Genomic DNA, 17,619 nt, shown 5'->3' with positions numbered 1-17,619 from the left:
AAAATTCATTTGCCTATGAGTGGATTTTCTTGAAACCCTGTATTGATCAATGTTCAATGCTTATCCTTAAGGACTATGTGTCAGAGTATACCAACAACTCCCTCATTCTACCTTAAGGAGCCCAGTTTCAGGCTTTTAATCCAGGGCTCCTTAAGGTAGAAGGCTGCAAGGAATTCTGGGTGAAGGGAGGTTCCCTTCACCCTGCCATAAGAGCCCAGGCCTAAAGAGCTTTAGAGGCCTCAGGGTAGCTGGTAGGACCTCACAGGATATCTGTATGTCTACCTAATATATGTGCCTGATACAGGGTGAGCTGTTACTTTGATTTATGCCTTTTGATGCACTGTAAATAAATAATTGCACCCGAACCAAATTAGTCAAGCCTTGCAGTATTCCTAAAACTGTTCCTGCAGCAGCAGCTGGCCCAAATATGCTACACGTGGTTTCAGTTCGTGGATAATTTTTGCTTAAACAGGAAGCACAAGTAAAAACCCACAACCTCCAAGAAGAAGAAAAAAAACAACAGCTTGCAGAGGTTTTTTTCCTGGGGCCTTCTGACTTCAGTTTCTACTACAGGAGGTCAAGAGAGCTATCCCTGCCTGAGCAGTCAGGGATCAAATAGTAAGTTAGGGCTGGGCAGGCCAACAGGTGGTTTTTGTTTTCTCTGCATCGTGTGAGTTATCCATTTGGGAGCTGGCCCCGAAGGGAGATAAAATGGAGCAGGTAATACAGGTCTTGGCTACAGGACAGCAACAGCTGCAAAACATTGAATAAACACAAATAGATAAACAGCAGTGGCTACAAGACCAATTAACGCAACAAAGCGCAGTCTTAACTCGGCTAGTTGAGGTACTGCAAATGTCTATGTCCAGAATACCTCAGGCACCTTTACCTTCACATATCCTGTTTAAGATGAAGGGAGGAGAGGACCTGGAGGTCTTTCTAAAGAACTTTGAATGGACCACCTATCTAGCGGCCTGGCTAGAAACTAGCTGGACAACTTACCTGGCTAATTTTTGCTCACTGGCAAAAATCAAGCGGCATTCCAGGCCGCTCTTCCAGATAGGAGGGCTTCCTATGAGGACATCAAGGCAGCTATACTTGGCAGTGGGGTGCTTCACAGAATACTATCAGCAGCAGTTCTGACGGGTGGCCCTACAGCCTGGGAAGAACCCCAGAAACCTCTTTTATCATTTGAAAGATGCTGGGTGGAAGTGGCTCCAGCCGGAGGTGAGACTGTAAGTGGCTCATCAAATACTCCTGGAGTAGTTCCTAGCTGGTCTGGACCATGTGGAATTAGGTCTGCCAACATAGTGGGCTCACTCTGGAGATCCCTGGAAGTGGCGGAAGCCTTCCACCAAGCACAGTCAATGCCTGCTGGCATAAGGGGCTTGGAGAGACAACCCATAGCAGTGCCCTGGCATTGTACCGAAGTCAGAGGACTTCAGCGACAAACCTCCAAGATAGGGGACTTGGCCTCTATACCCAGGTTCCAGACGCCAATCTCATCCTCATGTTTTAACTGTGACCAGAAGGACACTTGGCAAGGGACTATCGGTATGGTCGAAGCAAACCTATGGACATTAGCCTGGTGATCCAGCCAACGCCCGAGGAAGAAGTATGCATACTTAAAAATAACAGTCTGAAGTAGTGACGACCTGCAACCCAAAAGAAAAAGGGGAATCCAGAGAGATAGGAACAATCCAGAAATGGGGCTTTGCAGACCTTCTTTTTTTCTGCCCTTTGTGCGGATAGCGGGCATGAAGAAGACTGCTGTCCATATAGGCAGCCAGAAACTGAAGAGTCTTTAAATGAACCTGGTAGGGCCCTATGGGAGTGTGCTTTCTGTAAAAACAGAAGGTCATGCAAAGGAAGAATGTCCTTGGCTTGATGATCTGGAGTGCAAATGCAAGTTAGCGGAGCATCATGAGAAGGAGCAAAGAATAGGTACAGAACCCCAGAATATTAATGATCACAAGTTGTCAAAACTCAAAAGCTGCAATTTTGTGGATGTCTTGCATGCGCGACTTAAGGGCTTTATAATCCAGGTAGAACTGGAGAGAGCTTCTACCCAGGCCTTGGTGGATTCCAGCTGTAGCAAACACTCATTTGCCAGAACTTACTGTGTCAAGGTCACATCAACTATAAGAGGAAAGAGACATTAACATGTATACATGGGGATGAACAGAAGTGTTAAACCTCTCATGTCCTCTTGATGTCAGCCACAGGACAAACCGTGCTAGAAGCGGGTTTCTTCCCTGAACTCCCATTCCCAGTAATCCTGGGTCGAGATTTTCCCCATTTTGCATTCATATGGTGACAAATCCTGGGTAGTGGGGACAGTATGTCCAAAGGGGGAGTGTATTTGAAGCTGAGGCGGAGTGTACCCTGGGCACGTCTGGACACCCAACCTCACAAGGCCAAGCTGAGGGAGAGGGTATGTGACGGAGTATACAGACAACTCCCTCATTCTACCTTAAGGAGCCCGGTTCAAGCTTTTAACCCAGGCCTCTTTAAAGTAGAAGGCTGCGAGAGATTCTGGGTGAAGGGAGGCTCCCTTCATCCTGCCATAAGAGCCCAGGCCTAGAGGGCTTGAGAGACCTCAGGAGAGCTGGGAGGACCTCATGTGATATCCGTATGCTGCATGGCTACCTAATGCAAGGTGAGCTATTACTTTGATTTATGCACTTTTTTGACGCACTGTAAATTAATAACTGCACCCAAACCAAGTTAGTCAAGTCTTGTGGTATTCCTGAAATTGTTCCTGCGGCCACAGCTGGCCTGAATACACTACAGGCCAGTAATTATTTAAAGCAGTTTAATATTTCATCTTTATTTCAGACAAGTATTAAGGAATGGATGAAAACACCATGGAAAGAAATCAATGTTGAGCAAATGGATATGGAACTAAGGAGATTTGCAAAGGTAAATGCTGTCAAAACTGTGCCAAGCATGTACTCTTAGAAACAATTTGAAGGGTGAATACAGTGTTCTCAAGGATTCCTTTTCCACCACAAATATCCTAAATCAAGTAGTTTTCCTTTAACTTTTCCATGAAATTCATGAGGAAAAACCTTTGCTCTGATAAGACGGTTCAGAATTTGTGATAGGAGCTTCCAGAAGGAGCTACCTTCCTACAAGGCTGGACATGCCAGAGCATGTGGGGACAGCATGAGATTTTTCATTCTGTGAGCAGTAATTACGTTTTAAGTATTTAACCTTATTCTCTTCACAAACCGATTCTCCATCACCTTCTAAGCAAAGAAAGGGTCTTTGCAGCCCCCAAAACTTACATCTTTAAACTATGTTGTCCTTAGGAAAGTACCATCTTTATCCAACTATTTTACTATCTTTGGTAGGCTTAGACAGTCACCTCCTTCTTCCTCCTGTCATCAGAGAGAAGCATTTCAGCTGGCAGAAGACGAGGGGGCCGGTTTTCCAAGAGATTAGGCTCCTAACCTTTGGAGATTAGGCCCCTAAATTGGCCCTTTTGAAAATTTACTAGAGCTGAATGCCTAAATTTAAGATCTTTTAATGTGGGTGGCTACAGGGGGTGAAGTTAGGGTGGAGAAACAAAGTTAGCAGCTTAGCACTGATTTTCAGAATTAGGCACCTAATTTAGGGTCCTAAATCTAGGCAAATATAAGGTAAGTAAAAATGTAGGGCCATCTCTTTTAGGGTCCTAAATTTATGTGAATTTTCAGTTGAAAACTTAGGCCCCTTAAATTCAACTGAAAAGAGGCCCCTGATTTAAGCACTTAATGTAGGTTCCTACACATAGGAGCTCTTCTTGTTTTGAATATTGGCCCCTAGAAGCACAGCTTCCTCTGAATGTGAATCCTTCGGTGCCACTCTGAGTCCAGCTGTGGGCATGAAGGCTGCGGCAGCTGCTAGTCATTCCCATCTTTTTGTCCTCCATACACTGCGATATACCCCAGACTCTACTTACTGGTCAGGAAGGCGATGTAATATTCATGAAGTCATTCTTATTGTTCTCCTTGTATGTGCCTTATAGGAAGTAAAGAGCCTCGATAAAGAAATACGGACATGGGATGTTTACACGGGCTTAGAGTCCACTGTTAAAAACTTGCTGACATCTTTAAGAGCCATGAACGAGCTCCAGAATCCGGCAGTCAGGAAACGGCATTGGCAGCAGCTCACAAACGCCACCGGGGTAATGGCATATGTTTGTAATATTTCAAGAATAGAAAAGGAACCATTTGGTCAGAGACTCAAGCATCAATTCTTGTTGTCTTGCTTTTCATAGGTAAGCTTTGTCATGAATGAAAAAACTAATCTAGGGGACCTATTCGCTCTTCAATTGCACACTATGGAGAATGAAGTAAAAGATATTGTGGACAAAGCTGTGAAAGAGATGGCAATAGAAAAGGTAAAAATACTCAGCATTCATTTACAGTGGATGACGTAGCTTACCTCAAGATAATGATCCCTTAAATAAATTACTTGAGAGCTAGTTTGTGATTTGTTTTTTTTTTTGCTGCAAATTTTTTTTTCTCCATAAGAATTAGTTTTCTGCAAATTATTGGCATGGAATTAGGACTGAACAGTGTTAATTAACTTCTTTGTCTCTGGTGCAGTTGTTCCAGTGAATGTTTTGTAAGTGACGACGTTTTGTTCTTTTTCTTTGTGATATTTTACAGGTTCTTACAGAGATTAAACATACCTGGAGTATTATGGACTTTTCGTATGAGAAACATGACAACACGGGAACCCATTTGCTGAAAGTTGATGAAAATGTCATAGAAACACTAGAAGACAATCAGGTGATTGTTGTTCTTCTGAAGATTAACTGTTAATGTTTCTTCCATTGGGGGATGCCATAGTTCAGATCTTGCCATCTCTGATGAAAGACATATTAAATATAGTTTTATTCTTGATTTAAGGGGAGTCTTTTTTTGTGGGAATCAAAGATATAAATCATTACTTGAAATTTCACTCGCAGAATGTGCAAAGTACATAGAGTAAAAAACACATTTGGAATGGATTACATATATTTCTCATCGTTATAGCACTTAGTAGCATGTAGGTCTGTAGGCTATTTACAAAAGAAAAACACAAGCTTAATAGAAGCCATTAAAGTACTAAAATAATAATAAAAAAAAAAAATGGAGTGGTGTTCACAAATAATTTTTTAAACTTTTGGATAGCTTTTCATTTGTTATTACAGGAAGTCCTTGGACTTAGTAACAATTGGTTACTGAAAACATTAAACCACATTTCCTAATGGAAACAAAGTTAACAGGGAGAATGGGTCCAGTACCCAATTTTCACCAAATAACCCAAAAGTTTAATACATTACAACACTGAAAACCTTCGTGCAACTTTCTTTCCCTCCTACCCACCAGCTACCTACTTTCAATTGTGGAAGATGGAGGAGTAGCCTAGTAGTTAGAGCAGCAGGTTATGATTCAGGAGACCAGGGTTCAAGTCCCACTGTTGCTCCTTGTGACCTTGGACGAGTCACTTTACCCTCCATTGCCTCAGGTACAAATTTAGGCTTAGATTTATTAAACTGCACTAAATATACTATGCGATAGTAAAAGGGGTGTAAGCCTATTTATCGCATAGGTATTACTGCAAAGTGCGTTAACTTTGCACACTTTGCACTATGGGCATATCACATGACATTGCACAAGCTTAACACAATTGAAAAAGGTGTAGTTATTTTTGGTGTTAAAAGTGTGCAATATCTTGCAATATGGCTTCGCAAAGCCAGCCCACTTTTATGGAATTCCTGCCCTGACTCCTCCCCAATCCCTCCCCTTTTTAAAAATTTGTATTGAACCATGCTTTATGGTGCTTTTCGCATGCGTTAAGGCATTTTTTGCATGTGAAAACACCTTAACGCATGCGAAAACGCCATAACGTAATTTGATAAATTACTCTGTCAGATTGTAATTCGCTTTGAAGTGCTGAAAAAGTGCAAAAAGTGGAATATAAAAATCTAAATCAATAAATAAAAAAAGATGAAATACCTGATCCAACCAGCAGGCCGATGGTGTACTGAAAACATAAACTACTTTTTTTTTATTTATAAAAATGTATTAATTGCCTTCCAATTTTTACGATAAAAATTTCCAAAGTGATGTATTGTATATACATTAAAGGAGAAGGACTGTCTTCCACATGCTGACTGGTTTCATCTCTCTCTTTCCTTTCCATACACGAATCATGGGCATGGGAAAGAGAAAAAAAACACTCTCTCTCTCTAGGGTCCTCTCTCCCATTGCTGCACAGTGATCGTTACAGAGGTGACAGCTTTGTTCTTGCTGACATTGGATGCTATCTCTCCTTCAAGGACCCCTCCCGTTGAGCGATTTTGGCAGGATCTGTCAGCTTTGCTCCCACCCACATCAGCTGCTGTCTCTGTTTCAAGATTCTCCTTCCCATCCCCGAGTAACAATCATGGTGAGGGCTTTCACTTCGGGCTGTTATGTTTTAACTTGGTTTGTGGGCCCTTGGGTCGTGGAGAGAGCCGACTCCACCCACAGGGAGCAGCCCTGTGGGGACTCTCCACGATAGGCGGGGTCTCAGCAGTGATGGACACAGGAGTCAGAGAATATTTATTATACAGCAAGAGAAACCTGAGGAGCGGGTTTGTAAACTCAGTCCTGGAATTAGAAGACCTGAGATGGATTCTCCGGTAGTGGTCCACAGAGCTGGGTAACCTGTGGAATCCTCAACTCTTGATAGGCCTTGTACGTGGTAGCTCCGGTAGTGGGCCGCAGAGTGGGGTAGGCCGGAGTCAGATGTAGGTAACTGGTACAAGACAGGGTGAATCCGGTAGTGGTCCATAGAGCGGGGTAACCCAGAAAGTACTTGCTTCTGGTATACCTTGTGTATTGTAGCTCCGGTAGTGGTCCGCAGTGCGGGGTAGGCTGGAGGTAGGTGTTAGTAACTGGCACAAGACGGCGTGGATCCGGTAGTGGTCCGCAGAGCTGGGTAACCCGAGGATTCACACAGCAAGACAGACGAAATAATGTGGAGTAGGTCTTGTACTCACAATGCAGCAGAGAATTCGTAGTAGCAGCGGCGGAGATCCGATGCAGGAGAACTCACTTAGCTGGTGAAGGTGGGACAGGCAGAAGAGGCTCTCCGAGGAGCGGATAGCCCTGAGTGCAGCAAGGCCCCTGAGGAGCAGGTACCTGAGTCACTCAGCCTGGAATGCAGGAACAGCAATGCAAAGTGTCTCAGAGTAAAGGAATTAAGCGAGATGGAATCCTTGCTAACTCGTAGGTAGGAAAGTCCGGTAGGTTTAAATACATGTAGGCAGTGATGTCATGCGGAGGGGATGCCCCCAAGGTTCCCGCCATGACGCACATAAGAAGGAGGCAGGCGCACGCGCTCCCTACATCACACTAGATACAAGATGGTGACCGGCATCGCCCTCGCCGTTCTGGGAACACCAGGGGGTCGGTGTGCAGAGGCAGCCATCTTAGCCAGAATCGGAGCTACTGAGCAAAATAAGGTGAGCAGCAAAGGTCGCAGCTGTCTGCGACCGACAGGCGCGACTCGGGCCTGCTGCTATTTTTGGGTTCGCTGCATTCACATCAGCGCCCAGTGCCTCCTGCAAACTGAGCAACAGGGCCCATGCTTGGACATGCTGACATTCGCGCCTGGCCACCCCATAGCATGGGGAAACGAATTATGCATTGGAGGTCTGAATGGTGGATAAAGATTTTCCTCTGGCATAAGTACATGGTGTCATATCAGTGAGGTCTCCCCTGTATTATGGTTTGTAGGTATCCACCAGCTATAGGTTTACCTACCACTATGATAAATAGCTATTCCAATAGATATCCAGTTAAGTAAACACTAACACACATAAGCATGTGCAATACTGCCTGGAAAATGCTTCTGCATTGTCTTTTGGATATGGAAAGTACAATAATTTACCTTGACAAACAACCTACAGTGCATTATACCCTTATTGTATAGAAAGCTCCGACAACAAAAACCCTATGTCCCTTGCATACTAAATAAATAATTTATGGAGGAAAATTATCCAAAGCATTTATGTGTGGGCGTTGTACACATAAAAGTATGCATGGAAGCAATTTCATGCATACTTTTATGCGGACTTGAAAGAGTTATATCTGACAGTGGAGTTGGGAAGGGGAAACTATTTATGATGTGCATTTGTTTGAACTGAATGCGTAAAATGCAATGAACGAGTCCATTTTTGTTTCATTCGTGGATCTTTGATATGGATGGTGTCCACAAATGAAACAAAAATGTTTTGTGCCATTCGTTTGTTTCCCATTCAAGTCTATCACTGTGCTGAGCAAACAATGGGTGCAGGCAGGGTCTAACTGACAACTATATTTGCCACTCTTGCCTAGTTGCCATGCCCCAGATGTACCATCTTGGGGTCTTGTTGCCACTGTCTAACTGCTATGTCCCAAATGTAACACTTTGGGGGTCTTTCTGCTACTCTGCCAAGCTTCCAAGCCCCAGATGTACCATCTTGTGGATCTAGCTCCACCCTGCAGCTCTCAGCCATCTAGTTGCTTAAACACTGAACCTTTCCCAGACCTCTTATGAGTCTCCCAAGAACCAATCCAGATTCTTGGGGCATGGATCTGAGGCTTTCTCATTTTAAACCATTCTGTGTGCTCAGCAGCAGAGCACCAGCCCTTGAGATATCTGATACTGAAGTTAGACAATATACATATACATACTATAGCAAAACCCTCAGTCAGAAGGACGAAATGTGGGAACAACAGAAAACATACCTTTTCCATGTTCTGAATATGGGAAAGGTTTCAGTACCCCCGTCTTTATACCTTGGGGGTCTTGCTGCTATACCCAAGACTCTACAACTTGGGGGTCTTGCTGCTACTTTGCCTTGCTGCTAGGCCCCTCATGCTATACCATAGGGCTCTTTCTGACACTCAGCCTTGTTGCTGTACCCAGGATTTATACCTTGGGATACTTGCTGCACTCTGCCTTGCTGCCATAGCCCCTAGTGTAGCTGGGTTTAAAAAAGGTTTGGAGAAGTTCCTGGAGAAGTTCATAAACTGCTATTAATCATTAGAGAATAGTCACTGCTTGTTATCGGCATTAGTGACATGGGATCTATTTAATGTTTGAGTACTTGCCAAGTACTTGCGACCTTGGATTGGCCACTGTTGGAAACAGGATACTGGGCTGTATAGACCCTTGGTCTGACCCAGTATGGCATATCTTATGTTCTACACCTTGAGGTGTTGTAGCCACTGTGGGTGGCTGCTTTGCACATCTCATGGTGTGTTGGCATTTTCATGCCACTCTTAGTGCTCCTGGGATTTTTTCTGCCATTTTTGCTGCTTTGTTCCCCCTTCATGGTGACTTAGGATGTTCGTGCCTCTTTGCCCCATCATGCTGCCTTCGAGGGTTCATGCCACTGTTATCAGTGCCCTCCTTTGAAGTTTTGGAGTGTTCTTGATGCTGCTTTGCTCATCTGATAGAGCCTTGGAAAACTCCTGCCACTGCTGATACCCTTTTGCCCCTTTAGGTGCCTTATTTATTTATTTAAAACATTTCAAGGGCAACTAATACACAGCTCCAGGCAGTGTACAGAAATAAAACATTCATAAAATAGCTATTCATGTCACTTTTGGTGCAACTTTGCCACAGTCTTGGTGCCTTGGAGTACTCTTTCCCCTTATGATGTTATCTACCCACACATTTCTTTAAAATTAATTTGAAAACCCTGATTGTGAAGCTCAAAATAGGTCGCATTGATTCTCCCATTGACTTTAATGATAAATAAATGAAATAAAAAAATTTGTGTTCATTTGAAACTAATACAACAAATGGAGATGACCTATGAAATGAATACATGAACCAAAATGACAATTTTGCCTCTGCACATTCCTAGAAACCATTTATGCGTATACTTTGGATTTTCAAATGCATGTAAATCTACATGCAGTCATTTACATCTGGTAAATTGCAGGTGTAAATACATGTGTGCATGCTGCCAGGGTTCTCTGTACATTGCTAATTTTCAAACTGGACTTACTTTGAAAATTCAGGTTAAAGTCTGCATGTATAGTACTTTCTACATTTAGATTTTAGCCCAGCATGGACTGTTATATAATTACTTTCCTAGTACATATACTGTAGTTGACTTCTAGCTGTTTTGCTTTCTATATATATTACTATAATAATATGGTCACTTAGCCATAGTGGTTATAATTAGTTTCAAGAAATCTTCCTAGTGCAGTGGCCCCAAATCTGTCCGGTTGACCCCATAACTAATTGGGTTTCCAGGATATCCGTGATATCCATAATGAATATGCATGAAATATTCGTTATTTCTTTTGGCCCGGCAGTTTCCTTTTCCTCCTTTAGGCTTCCAGGTTAATTGGAAGCAGCCTCTATTTTCATTGGTTTTGGTAGTTTGTGTGTACATATTTTCTGTGCATAAAATTAGATTTTATGGTTCTGATTTTCAAAAGCATTAACATGCATAAAACCCAGTTCTATGAGCATAAATGGGCTTTTGAAAAATACCCAGGGGGAGGGGGGCTGTACATGTGAAATTACGCGCAAAAGCAAGTTTGCACATACATTTATACACACATCAAAAGGCAGTCCAGTGATTGGAGTTGGGGAAGGGAAACCATTTATGTGCTTGTTTGATTTTCAAAAGTATGGTATACGCTGCTAGGGGTCCACAAACATCCACTAATTTTAATATTGGATATATGGGCATAAGTTTACCTTGAAAATTTGGGATAAAATCTATTTTTTACATGCGGATTTTAGCATGATCAAGCTGTTCCTTAAAATACTAGCATTTATGCACTTAAATTACCAAACTGAATGAAACAAACTGAAAAGGCGTGCCGAAGAAAGGCAAAACAAATTAATGAATCAAAAATGTTTTGATGGTAATTTTCAAAGCTGCATGCCGGGCACACATTGGCATGGGTGCATTGATGCGTGCCCAGGGATGTGGCAATTTTATAACTTGCGCACACATATGTGTTCATGTTATGAAATAGCCTGAGCATGTTCATATGTGCCCCTAATTTTAAGTGGGCGTGCACCTAGGCATGTAAATCCCGTTTCTACTGCACAAGTCGGGATATTTTAAAAGCGGTACATGTCCACGCCATGACAGTTTCACCAGTTTGCTCAGTGTTGAGCTAGATCCTCCACACGCCCCTCTTTTGATAGCCTGCACTCCATCCAGTTACCCCAGACCCTTTAAATCTTTCCAAAACGGCTGTTTTTTTTCTTTACAACTTACACCTCCTCAATAGCAGAAGCAAACTTACCTGGCAGTTATCCTGGGTGCACGCTGTGACCCATAAGAATTTATGCACACATCTCTTGGCCACGCCTTGAAATGCCCATGCCCCGCCCAGATCATGCCACTTTTTAAAACTGCATGAGATGTGTGTGCAACAGAAGATTACGTGCACATTTGGGCAGCTTTGAAAATTTGGTGGGCATGTGCGAGCTCGACTTGTACGTGCATCTCCCAATTTTGCCTCATGTTGAGCTTTTAAAATTCACTTTTTTGCGTGCAATCTTTATAGCTCAGCTGTTGTAGAAACCAGGACACACCGACCACAGCTCCCTGTAGAGCCTGGTTAATGTGAACCCTAAATCTGACCACTAGATGTTACAGTTGAGCAATGGTTGAAACTCTTTCTCTCCAAAGACTCTAAATGCTACCTTTGTAGCATCCCAAGCTCTGACTTGTCTGGAGAGCAGAGACCAGGCCCAGGAATCAAATTCAGGTTTCTTGTATAGTAGTGCACAGCACTTACTGCTGAGTTACTGAGTTGGCCACATAGCATAAATTTGCATATATTGGAGACCAAGTTTATGAAACAGGAATATGACAAGGCTGATCTTGATCTTTGCTCTACTTGCCTGAGAAAGCACTATTACAGTCTGGAATCTAAATTTTCAACAGCTTGCATAGAAGTTAGATTATTGTAAACCGACATGATGTCCACAACTAATGCCGGTATATAAAAATGTTTAAATAAATAAATAAATATATAGAGAGAAATTTTTATTAGGTTGGGTAGTTTTTTTTTTAATAATTCTTTATTTAGGGTAAAAGTAATCAACTTTAAATATTGATAAAACAGAGATATTTATTTATTTGATTTATACTCCAATTTTTGGCACTTCAAAGTGGATCACATTCAGGTATACTGTACAGTAAGGGGCAGATTTTAAAAAAATACGCGAGCGCGTACTTTTGTTCGCGCACCAGGCGCGAACAAAAGTACGCTGGATTTTATAAGATACGCGCGTAGCCGCGTGTATCTTATAAAATCCGGGGTCGGCGTGCGCAAGGGGGTGCACATTTGTGCAACCTGTGCGCGCCGAGCCCAGCGCGAGCTGCATGTTCCCTCCGAGGCCGCTCCGATTTCGGAGCGGCCTCGGAGGGAACTTTTCTTCGCCCTCCCCCCACCTTCCCCTCCCTTCCCCTACCTAACCCACCCCCCCGGCCCTATCTAAACCCCCCCTTAACTTTGCGCGCGTCGCCGGCAGCCCCACTCCGTCCTCCGGTCCCGGGGTCTGGTCCGGAGACCTCGACCACGCCCCCGGGCTGGCGCCATGCCCCGGACCCGCCCCCGAAACGCCAGGACACGCCCCCAAAACGCCGCGTCATTTCGGGAACGCCCCCAAAATGCCGCATCATTTCGGGAATGCCCCTGGACACGCCCCCTCCCTCCCCTTTTCGAAAGCCCTGGGACTTACGCGCGTCCCGGGGCTTTACGCGCGCCGGCGGCCTATGCAAAATAGGTGCACCGGCGCGCGAGGGCCTTTTAAAATCCGCCCCTAAGAGCATAAAAAATTGCCATACTGGGCCAGACCAAGGGTCCATCAAGCCCAGCATCCTGTTTCCAACAGTGGTCAATCCAGGTTACAAGTACCTGGCAAGTTCCCAAATATTAGATCCCTTGCTACTGATGCCAGTAATAGCAGTGGCTATTCCCTAAATCAACTTGATTAATAGTAGTCAATGGACTTGTCCTCCAAGAACTTATCCAAACTTTTTTAAACCCAGCTAGATTAAGTGCACTAACCACATCCTCTGGCAACAAATTCCAAAACTTAATTGTTCTTTGAGTGAAAAAGAATTTTCTCCAATTAGCTTTAAATGTACTACTTGCTAACTTCATGGAGTGCCCCCTAGTCTTTCTATTATCTGAAAGACTAAATAACCAATTCATATTTACCCATTCTATACCTCTCATGATTTTAAAGACCTCTATCCTATCCCCCCTCAGCCGTCTCTTCTCCAAGCTGAACAGTCCTAACTTCTTTAGTCTTTCCTCATAGGGGAGCTGTTCCATCCCCTTTAGCATTTTGGCTGCCCTTCTCCGTACTTTCTCCTGTGCAACTATATCTTTTTTGAGATGCGGCAACCACAGTTGTTCACAGCACTCAAGGTGCGGTCTGATCATGGAGCGTTACAGAGGCATTATGACATTTTTCGTTTTATTTACCATTCCCTTCCTAATAATTCCTAACATTCTGTTGCTTTTTTGACTTTGCAGATATTTATTTACTTATTTATTTAGCATTTTTTATATACCGAGGTATAGCAGAAGTTGCCTTCACTCCGGTTTACATTTACAACAACCTGTTACATTTAAAGCATTTAACAGAAAAACGGAAACTGGTATGGAACAATAGCTTAATACCAATCAAGAAATACAATATGATTAGGTATATATCCAAGCTCAAAACATGTAGGGGATAGCTGCAACAGGGAAAATCGGGAAGGATTTCTGATATGCCCTCAGTTTTTACCTTTGATGGTTATGACATAACTATTGCTTAAACCATTCAAAGTCTAGGGATTCTGCTGTATTTTCTATGTGATCACATATTAAATCTGCTGTAAAATCCTCCTTTGCTTAATTATGTTTACTGCATCACCTTAAACTGTTAGAACTTACTAATTTCCATACTGTACTTCAATCACTAGTACTGATTATTGTAATTCTCTATGGGCCAGATTTTAAAAGGGTTACGTGCGCCGGGCCTATTTTAAAAAGGCCCGGCGATGCGCATAAAGCCCCGGGACGCGTGCTCATGTTATAAAATTGGGTTTACATGTGCGTGCTTCTTTTAAAATCTACCCCTATATGTTTGACTCCCAGATAACTCATTGCATCCCCTCCAGATCATTCAGAACATGGCAGTACGCATTCTTGCAGATAGCATGCAAACCCCGAGATCATTTGATTTCCGTACTCCAGACACTGCATTGGCTTCCAATACACTGGCGTATACAGTGTAAAATAGCAGTTGCAGTACATAACAAAATACCTTGAATTAATGCAAATCTCAGAATTTATGCTCCTTAATGGGCCCTTTGTTCTGCTAGCCAGAATTTAGTAGATATTCCTCCCTCCCCCCTCCCCAAAAAAGAAAAAGACATATTTAACAGAAACACATGAAAGGGCATTTTCCACCTCAGGCCCTATATTATAGAATGCCTTGCCTGCCTAACTACAAAACATCAAAGAATCTAAGGCATTTAAGAAAGCATTTAAGACATTCCTTTTTAAGGAAGCTTTTGAAACTGTGGTTTAATTTGACTGATACAGCAATTTGACTTAACAGGATTGTGAACATCTTTCGCAGTACTAAGTATCTGTCTATTATGTATATGTATTGTTTTAAATTTATTATGTATGTTATATTGTAACCTGCTCCAAGCTTAGGAGGGCAAGGGTGAGAAATACTTTAAATAAATAAAAGTAGACAAGCAAGAAAAATTCAGCAAACAATGGAAGTCCAAGCATTGCATCAATACAATGTGGATATCAATCTTCGATTATACACCAATGCTTCCTAAAATTAAGGGCATTAATGCTTTCCATTCAGTGGCATAGTTTTCATAACAATATCCTATCATAAACACCTCTTGATAACAAATCACAATCATTAATTGCTGTTTAAGAGTGAACAGACCAATAGGACCAAAACCCACCCCAAATTTGGTCATAACATCCAAGAGTACCATTAAGAGAATATATCAGCTTCTCAATCTGAGCAATCTCAAAAGTCAGAGATTTCCAGTTTTCTAACAAGGGCAATTGTTTCCAGAACTGAGAACTGATAAACCTGGCAGCAAGCAACAGTTGATTTATCAGAATTTGGATCTTTTCTGAGTGAACAGAAATTCCAGTATCTTAATAAGGCCAATTCAAGGGAGACAGGAAGCTCCTAACCAGACATAATTTGAAGGTGTAAACAAACATGGACAAAGAAGAGCCAATCTGGCAGATGAAATTTAATGTAGATGTGTAGTGATGCATATAAGGAAAAATAACCCTAATTTTAAATTCACCATGATGGGTTCTGCATTATTTATTTACTTACAGTATTTATTACCTGCCCCTCCAAAATAGTTAAGGGTAGGATACAATAAATATACATATTCAAATATAAACACACAATAAAAATAAAACTGACAAACGTGTTTGAGGCATACAACAAGGAGAATATTAATTGGACGTATCAGTGGAGTCGCTAAGAAACTGAGAAGTATTATTGACAAATCCCTTGGTAAAGATGACAAACTAAATTTAGCCAAGAGAAGAGAAAGATTTGTTAAGTAAATGGGTTTTCATGAGCTTTTCAAATATTTCGGTATCCTTCGTAAGCTGTATATCATCTTGGATTCCTCTCAGGACTGCCCTAGGGACTTACCTAAGACTTGCTGGCCGCCAGAACCCAGGGGCTCAACCTGTGGGGGGAGGCAACTAGTATAGTTGAAGATTCAGCTGGTCCCGCCTCTGGGTTTCTCCACCAGATGACGGTGTGAGCTTAGTGGGCCTCTCCCATAAGGCAGTGCACACCACGCCTCAGCAGCAAGGGTCCACAACCCCTTCAAACCTTACAGATTGCTGAAGACCTGGACCCAGCGGATCTCAGCTCTCTTCAGGCTATTCTGGGTATGGCACAGAAGATATAGCAGCAACAGGGGGCCCTCGCCTACGTCACAGAGCTTCTGGAATAAATGGCCATTTGGATGGATATCTAGCAACGGCACAGGCACCTCCCCCCACAGCATTGTCTCCACCCCAGTTTGTGACTTCTTTCAGGCCAGGTCCACCACGTTATCATGGAGATCCCAAGGAGTGCCATGGCTTCCTTAATCAGTGCTGCATGTTCTTTGTAACCTACCATTAAAATCACCCATTGTACCTGAAGACTGGAGGGTGGCTAATGAAACAACAATATTTGAAAAGGGCTCCAGGGGCGATCCTGGAAACAGCAGACCAGTTAGCCTGTCTTCAGTGCTAGGAAAAATAGTGGAAAGTGTTCTAAATACCAACATCACAGAACATATAGAAAGACATGGTTTAATGGAACAAAGTCAGCATGGCTTTACCCAAGGCAAGTCTTGCCTCACAAATCTGCTTCACTTTTTTGAAGGAGTTAATAAACATGTGGATAAAGGTGAACCAGTAGATGTAGTGTATTTGGATTTTCAGAAGGCGTTTGACAAAGTCCCTCATGAGAGGCTTCTAAGAAAATTAAAAAGTCATGGGATAGGAGGCAATGTCCTTTCGTGGATTACAAACTGGTTAAAAGACAGGAAATAGAGTAGGATTAAATGGTCAATTTTCTCAGTGGAAAAGGGTTAACAGTGGAGTGCTTCAGGGATCTGTATTTGGACTGATGCTTTTCAATATATTTATAAATGATCTGGAAAAGAATACGATGAGTGAGGTTATCAAATTTGCAGATGATACAAAATTATTCAGAGTAGTTAAATCACAAGCGGATTGTAATACATTACAGGAGGACCTTGCAAGACTGGAAGATTGGGCATCCAAATGGCAGATGAAATTTAATGTGGACAAGTACAAGGTGTTGCATATAGGGAAAAATAATCCATGCTATAGTTACACGATGTTAGGTTCCATATTAGGAACTACCACCCAGGAAAAAGATCTAGTCATATAGTGGATAATACTTTGAAATCATTGACTCAGTGTGCTGCATAAGTCAAAAAAGCAAACAGAATATTAGGAATTATTAAGAAGGGAATGGTTAACAAAATGGAAAATGTCATAATGCCTCTGTATCGTTCCATGGTGAGACCTTGAATACTGTGTACAATTCTGGTCGCCGCATCTCAAAAAAGATATAGGTGCAATAGAGAAGGTCCAGAGAAGGGCAGCCAAAATGATAAAGGGGATGGAACAGCTCCCCTATGAAGAAAGGCTGAAGAGGTTAGGGCTGATCAGCTTGGATGGCTGAGGGGGATATGATAGAGGTCTTTAAAATAATGAGAGGTCTTGAACGAGTAGATGTGAATCAGTTATTTACACTTTCGAATAATAGGACTAAGGGGCTTCTAGGGGGCATTCCATGAAGTTAGCAAGTAGCACATTTAAGACTAATTGGAAAAAGTTCTTTTTCACTCAATGCACAATTAAGCTCTGGAATTTGTTGCCAGAGGATATGGTTAGTGCAGTTAGTGTAGCTGGGTTTAAAAAAGGTTTGGATAAGTTCTTGGAGGAGAAGTCCATTAACTGCTATTAATCAAGTTGACTTAGGGAATGGCCTCTGCTATTACTGGCATCGGTAGCATGGGATCTTCTTAGTGTTTGG

General features: G+C 42.4%; 1 protein-coding gene across 1 annotated transcript in view; it reads left to right on the top strand.

Moving 5' to 3' along the window:
- The window catches only part of LOC115093684 (dynein heavy chain 11, axonemal-like), a 586,171-nt gene that overhangs the window by 24,974 nt on the left and 543,578 nt on the right, over positions 1-17,619 (top strand). The window contains exons 5-8 of the mRNA XM_029605802.1: positions 2,839-2,922; positions 4,013-4,171; positions 4,265-4,387; positions 4,659-4,781. Coding sequence (XP_029461662.1) covers positions 2,839-2,922; positions 4,013-4,171; positions 4,265-4,387; positions 4,659-4,781 — 489 coding nt within the window. The remainder of the gene's footprint in view (positions 1-2,838; positions 2,923-4,012; positions 4,172-4,264; positions 4,388-4,658; positions 4,782-17,619) is intronic.

Source organism: Rhinatrema bivittatum, chromosome 6, assembly GCF_901001135.1.
Source record: "Rhinatrema bivittatum chromosome 6, aRhiBiv1.1, whole genome shotgun sequence".
NCBI lineage: Eukaryota > Metazoa > Chordata > Amphibia > Gymnophiona > Rhinatrematidae > Rhinatrema > Rhinatrema bivittatum.
Note: the sequence above shows the minus strand (reverse complement) of the source record. Positions and strands in the feature narration are given on the sequence as shown.